At 24.5% G+C, this 7,213-nt stretch overlaps 1 protein-coding gene across 1 annotated transcript; it reads right to left on the reverse strand.

Annotated features, from left to right (window-relative positions):
• Positions 1–2,384: 2,384 nt before the first annotated feature.
• Positions 2,385–7,213, reverse strand: LOC113558630. Its single transcript, XM_026964125.1, has 3 exons — positions 6,859–7,213; positions 2,919–3,690; positions 2,385–2,519 (listed from the first exon to the last, which is right to left on the reverse strand). Exon 2 carries the CDS (start codon positions 3,671–3,673, stop codon positions 2,954–2,956), a length of 720 nt encoding a protein of 239 aa, XP_026819926.1. The 5' UTR covers positions 3,674–3,690; positions 6,859–7,213; the 3' UTR covers positions 2,385–2,519; positions 2,919–2,953.

Below are 7,213 nucleotides of genomic sequence, written 5' to 3' on the forward strand. Positions count from 1 at the left end.
GTTCTAGAGTAAATATACCTATTATAAAATTAAATTTTGATAATATTTCTAAGTACGATGAGTTATTTTCATTATTCCCAATACAACGCTAATTATATTGTTTAGAAATATCTATAAATTACAACATTTTTAAATAACCTTTAACTTTTCAAAATTTTAATTTTTTTAAAAAAACTCATCGACTTGTACTCAGAAATATTGTCATTATTTAATTTTATTATAGGTATATTTACTGTAAAACCAAAATTGAGCGAGTTCTACTCAGACTACGTAAATGCGTTTTGTCCATGTTGCACGTGGACTAGAAAGAGAAAACAGTGTGCTGACATCCTCTCAATATAAAATGATATATTTTATAAATCTATTTTTTATCTTTGTAATTCAAATTGTTTTTAATATTATGCATTTGCATATTTATTCCGGTTGATCGTATATGTTAAATGAGAACAAAATTTGTTCCATAACAAAGATTTAAAAAATGAAACTTTTTTAGTACATATTTTTGAATATTTCATCTTTTAATGCATATTTTGATGTTTTTTTTTTTAGAGATTTTTGATATACTATATACTATTGTCTGTTATAATATAAGACCAAAATATTATATTTTTTATAGTTTCGATTAATATTAAAATAGATTAATAGGTATAAACGGTCTTCCCAAATATGACCTTAGATCAATAATCGGGGAAATAAAATACTTATATCAAGATGAAGAAAGTGACGAAAAAAAGATAAGTGTTTATATTAGGGTTCCATAATTTTTTTTAAACATATTGTATTAATTGAATGTTGAAAAAATAAATTTTTTATACATATTTAAGATTTTTTAGCGCATATTTGGTTGGTTTTTAATGCATATAAATACCCACATTACAAATATTATACATAGTCAACGCTCGATTGGCAAAATATCGGCCTACCCAGTTTCTAAAATTTGATTACAGTTACAGCTACTGTACGGTTTAAATAAGTAAATTAAGTACTATAATACTTAAGAGGACGCCATACCCGCATGTGTTGTCTCTGTCTTACTAACGTACATTATAACAACTTATCGTTCAGCAAAATACATTTTGTGATGTTAGCTTAATATTAGAGTAAATTTACCTATTATAAAATATAAATGTAAGAATATTATTTAGACAATGACTTATGATTTTATTGATATTATCGTTTTAAAGTGAGTTATGAACATAAGTTGAAACATATAAGAAGAGAAACAGAGAGAACATATAAGTTGTAATATTTTACATAACCATAACTTGCTTTAAAATAATAATTTCATTAATAGCCTATGTCATTGTCTAGATAATATTCTTACCTTTATATTTGATGATATATAAATTTACTCTAATATTAAAGCCAACATCACAAAATGTATTCTGCTGAACGAAAATTTGTTATGAATATGATGTACATTAGTAAGATAGAGTGTCCTCTTAATACTTTCTATATAACTTTATATACTTCATATACATACTGCTTACTTAAATTAACTAATGCTTAACATAGTTAATTTTAACTATTACCTTGCCCAAACTATAATTATATAATTATTATTTTGAATGTTGTTTTCCCTAATTATTGTATTTGCATATTGAATATAAAACTTATTTCTTTGTTTCCCTTCAATGTTTTTTTTCATACCACTTCCATGTACAACTAATAGAACTACTTTCATAAAACATATTTTTAAATAGATTTATTGACAATACAAGGTATATGGTCCAACTGTTCTCCCAATGAACTGAAATACACTCAAACCTAAATACACAGCATTTTATAATTTTGTTTATTTTTTTTAGAACAGAATCAGATAATACAACTAGTATATTTTATAAACATGAGATTTTGTATTTTAATATAAATTATTGGGATTTTCTTATATTAGTGATATTGAAAAGTAAATAAGAGGTTTATTATTATATACATTTTTACAGAATTTAATAAAGGTACAAGAATAGTACTTAAATGTTTGAATTATTGTATTCTGCTGAGAAAATAAGTATATGGTAAACATAATTACTCAATATAAAGATTTTAAACTCATAAATATGAAATTACATTTAGTTGAACATAGATCAATTTTCAATTGATCAAATTATAAGATTAGAAAAAACTAAATTAAACGAGTAATACAGTTATTTTATGAACAAGTGCTATAAACAACAAAATCAATGAGATAATTAGGAAAAATTGTACAAGAGATAATTTTGAATTTTCAAAAATATATGAGCAATATTTTAACAAATTGTAGTAAATACATAACAAAAAACACAGTTACAAGTGTGTAAGAAATTTTTTACAGATAACTGAAAATAAAACAATATATAATATCTCTAAAATATTATGATACAATATGATATTGATATTATTCAATATTAGCATATAATGATACATTTTAAACAAAGAATTTAAGTGCATATTTTGAGTACTAAAAAAAAATTTTGGTAATAGAAAGAATTACATACTAATGACAATTGTTCATGTGGTTACTGTGACAACTTGTGAGGAACCTGAAATTGAGTTAATATTAAATTGTTTTACATAAAAATAAGGAACAGTTTATAAATCAGTTTTACTTATTAGGAAATCACTTATATTTATAACACAAGTCAATTTAATGTTGTTTACAATTTATTCCAAAAATGTTAACTTTGTTTTTTTTAAAACTGCTTATTATAGTTAATAGTCTTTTCAAATCTTTTTTTTTATCAAAGAAATCTGAATAATATTCATATTAAGATTTGAAATATAAATGTAGCTTGTTACAACATTTTGATTTTTACTTTAAGATATGAATTATTAAAATATGATAAAAATAAAAAACTAATATTCACTAACACAAAATTGAATTTTTTGGTGTTTTTTATTTCTTACATGCCTAAGTTATTTGTTGTAATAATTGTACTTGCCTTATTGAAATACTGATTTAACAATACTTTCCATTTTATTTTAATGGAAAACTAATGATATTAGTAATATCACCAAAGACTCTTCGATTCTGTAAACAGAGTCGTCTTCGTTCAACATGTCCATGATTTTCTTTTTCTGATCGCATGTATGTTACAAACAATTTCTTTTTTCTTTTAGCAGATGGTGAATATTTTACTGCACTATTCCAAGCTTTAGATACCATAGACATTGCCAAAATGTCTTTTCCGTTCATAAATGAAAATATTTTTTCGGTTACAGGGACAAAATTATAACGTTTAGATAAATAATACATAAAATCTACTTTTTTCTGACCTTCTAAATTAAGACGTTTACGGTGAATACTTTTATACAAATTAAGATTTTTACTTTTTGAAAATTTAAAATTGAATTTAGAATATGTATTTGATTGATTCATTTGCATTCGAAAACACGAAATTATACTCAATTTTGTTGAAGATTCTTGATTTAAAGATAAAAGTGGGGCACAAATAGGAACTGGATCTTTTACATTCGACCTGTTTTTTAGTTTAAAAACACCATAGTCTAAATTATGAATGGTCGAAGAAAGTTTACGAACACCAAGATCTGTTGATGAATGATTACAAAAAGTCGGCATCAAAGATGAATCATTATAACATTTTGAATTAGTTGTATGTATAAATCTATAAGATGTTGAAGTGGATATGAAAGACTTGTCAACACAAAGAGATTCTTCATAAATAGTATTGGCCATTTTTTATTTTGTGATAGCTAAAAAATATAAAAAAATTATATAATACTAACGACTAATGGCGATAAAAAAATGATAAATTAATTCTAACCTAAGTTTATTTATCGTATATTTGTATAATCTAATACTAACAAAGTTAATTAATAATTAGATTAATAGTTTTTATTGAAATTTAAAAATAATTATAATATATCAAGTTAATACTTAAATAATATATATATTAGGAGGTACTAATAAATAAAATCAGCATTTTATAATGCACCATTTTAGTATATTTTATACAGCTCAAATAATTTTACTTTAAATTAAAAATCGATTTTTACAAACACAGTTAGTCGACTTCAATGTTTAAAATATAATACATTTTAACCAGGGCTCGGGACTTATTGCACTTAGTCTTTAAAATATGCGCTTAAAAAACGCAATTAAAAACATCATTATAAGCACTCAAATAACTTAAATTTATTTATCAAATAACTATAAATTTAAGCAATAATATTTAATAAAAAAAATGCAAATGCTCAAGATTAGCCCTGATTATAACAGACATAGATATGAAAAAAAGTAATAGACAGTATAAAAATATACCTAAATAATATTTATTATTAAGGCTGTGCATTTAAAACACCATTATAGTTTAAAAAATAAAATACATAATAAATTTATAATTTAAACTTTCTGTTAAGAAAGTTAGAATCGCTATTTTTTTTGTATTATTTCTATAAAAGTTGAATACAGGTAGAGGTAGGTGTAGGATGTAAATAATAAATATACATTTCTAGCTTCATCATAATATGTAATTAATGTATTAAGAACGAGTTTAAAAATGTGTAGGCCATGAAACAAAAATTTAATAAATTCAAAATTAAATTTTTTTTTTCTATTGACATTTTAACAAAAATGTTTATGTAATAAAATGCAATAAATACTTAATATTTTTATTTAATAAGTTGTTAAGTGTTTAATTAAAAACTAAATTTATAAATAAAATTAATTAAAAAAATATAATAAACTAAGATTAAACTTTAGATTTTAATTATGCACAAATACCTACTTATATGTAAAAATTACATGATATATTTTTAAATATGTAGGTACGAGTTATTTTTTTTTTCAAAATTGTAAACATTAGGTATAATGTTTGTTGTATTTTTTGGATTCATAAAACTCAGTGTAATTTAGGAAAATAAAGTGATAGTCTGATAAATTGATCTTGGAAATAGTTATATTTTAATGTTTTCTATGGTTTTTAAGATTTATTGCTAATTAAAATAGAAATTAATTTCAAAACACAAAAATATTAACATTTTATAATGCATATTTTAACATACTTTGTGAATTTTTTAAAACATATTTGATTAATATTAATGATATAAAATTCTTAAATCAAAATGTTATGTATGAATTTTGAGTTCTCTTTGTATAATATTGTATTTTTTTTTAAGCATCCTATTGATATGAAAAAGTAATATTCTTATAATTTAATTTATAGGTAATAATGTGCTTGTTATTAACTAATAATAGGTATTTATAATGAAATAAATATGTTTTTATTTGCTTTGCTGTTAAATATTTAATTTAATTAGGTACCTAAAAAAAAAAATTTCAAAGGGAATAATTTTATTAAAGAAACTTTCATTAAATCATGTTTAAGGGACCATTAACTAACTAAGAAAATAAATAAATAAGCATACCTATTTTAAAAATATTTCTAGTGAGGTTATTTCTGGGATGGTCATAAATTATAATCAATATAACTTAGGTAAGTACACGCACCAAGTTGAAATATAAAAAAAAAAAACGATAGATATAATTTTTTTTAGGGGTAGGGTCGAAATGTATTCTTCTTCACCAATCAATGTCTGACATTTGTCTGATATCGTCGTCAAAAGCACCTCATACCTACACATGATACACTTAATAGTTTAATACACATATGCCCACAGTAACAAGGGCATCCACAGGGGGGGCAAGTATGATTAATTGCCTTCTTGGCTTTTTCTGGGTTAATTATAAAATGCAGCATGATGAATTTATAAACATGATAGAAGAAATAATTTTTTTGAAATTGATAATTTGGTTGCAAAGTGAAATTAAGGATATAAGTTTTATAAATCTTTTAGATAAATAAAGCAAATTTATATCCAGCAGTTCATACTACCCTAACTATCACATTAACTCTACTAGTTACTACTTGTTCAGTAGAAAGAACTTTTAGTACATTGCGTAGAGTGAAAACTTGGACAAGAAATACGAACAGTGATAATCGCCATAATGGCATATGCATGATAGCTGTACATAAAGAGTTTGTCATAAATCATAAATTTGAATTAAAAGAAATTATAAATGAATTTGGTCTATTACCGCACAAAATGGAACTATTATTCAATCATTGGTAATTATTCATAATTATTTTTTAATAATAGATTGTATCTATTTGTATATAATTATTTTCTGAGAATCCCAAGTTGTATAAGGTAATACTGTTATGAAGTTTAATCTTAATGATGTTTCTTTTTTAAGTTATTTCAATATTATTTGGTAGTTCTTTATTTATTTTATAGAAGCTAGAAACATTTAATTTTATAAATAACCTAGAATTATCAAATAAATGGCGACATTTTAATAATTAAAAAAAAAATGGATTTAATTTAAAATTGAACATTCATTAATTAAAATTATTACTGTGATATTAAGTTCTAACTATCTACACATAATTATTAATTACATTTTTACGTCCTCTACCCATATGAGAAAAAACACGCCACAAACAATACTTTTATCACTAATCAGTTAATGAAACAAAAACTTAAAAAATTACATATTTTGACCCTCCCCTACTTAAAAATTCTTACGAACGCCCTTGCTTGGCAGGTATTTGTATTATTTAATTTATCGTTAAAAGTCGAAAATGTCTTGCCGCCGCTTGGAGACGAGATGTATAAGCGGACACGAAGAACGAATAAATAAAATACAAAACCAATATACACTTCGTATATATTATGCCTAGTCATCGAGCTTTACAATTTCAGCCTATTTTAAAACGTAATAAAATCTAACCGAACTTCGTCCGATGTCATAGATACCGGACCTACACACAAGCAGTACATGCGCATGCGATAACTCTCGAGATGTCGTTATTGTTTAACATATTATAATATTTAGTGTATTACGTGCTTTTTTCATACCTTTACAATGCTAATTTATATTGTGGATTTCCGGTCAAATCCTCTAACGATGACGAGACTGGCGGTGGTCTTGTTAACAACGGATGGAATGCCCGACAAAGCCGTCACAAAGGATGACCCTTTGGATGATCGACGCGACTAGACGACCAACGTGACTTTCTTCCAGCTGGTCACGTTGTCGGGTTCTGTCCGCAAGACCGCAAAATAATTACGAAAAAAAATGTAAAATTGACGTAGCCATGTAGGTATTGTTAATATTGACGGTAGATCGGTGGCTAAGTGGCTGTTTGCCGTCGAGTAAATAATTATTACTATCAAACTATTTAACTGCCGGCGGAGACGAAAAACGACTGCG

Source organism: Rhopalosiphum maidis, chromosome 3 (genome assembly GCF_003676215.2).
Source record: "Rhopalosiphum maidis isolate BTI-1 chromosome 3, ASM367621v3, whole genome shotgun sequence".
Taxonomy (NCBI): Eukaryota; Metazoa; Arthropoda; class Insecta; order Hemiptera; family Aphididae; genus Rhopalosiphum; species Rhopalosiphum maidis.

What these genes read in the sequence shown, in the direction of transcription:
- LOC113558630 (XM_026964125.1), bottom strand. Translation starts at nt 3,673, where the DNA reads ATGGCCAATACTATTTATGAAGAATCTCTTTGTGTTGACAAGTCTTTC.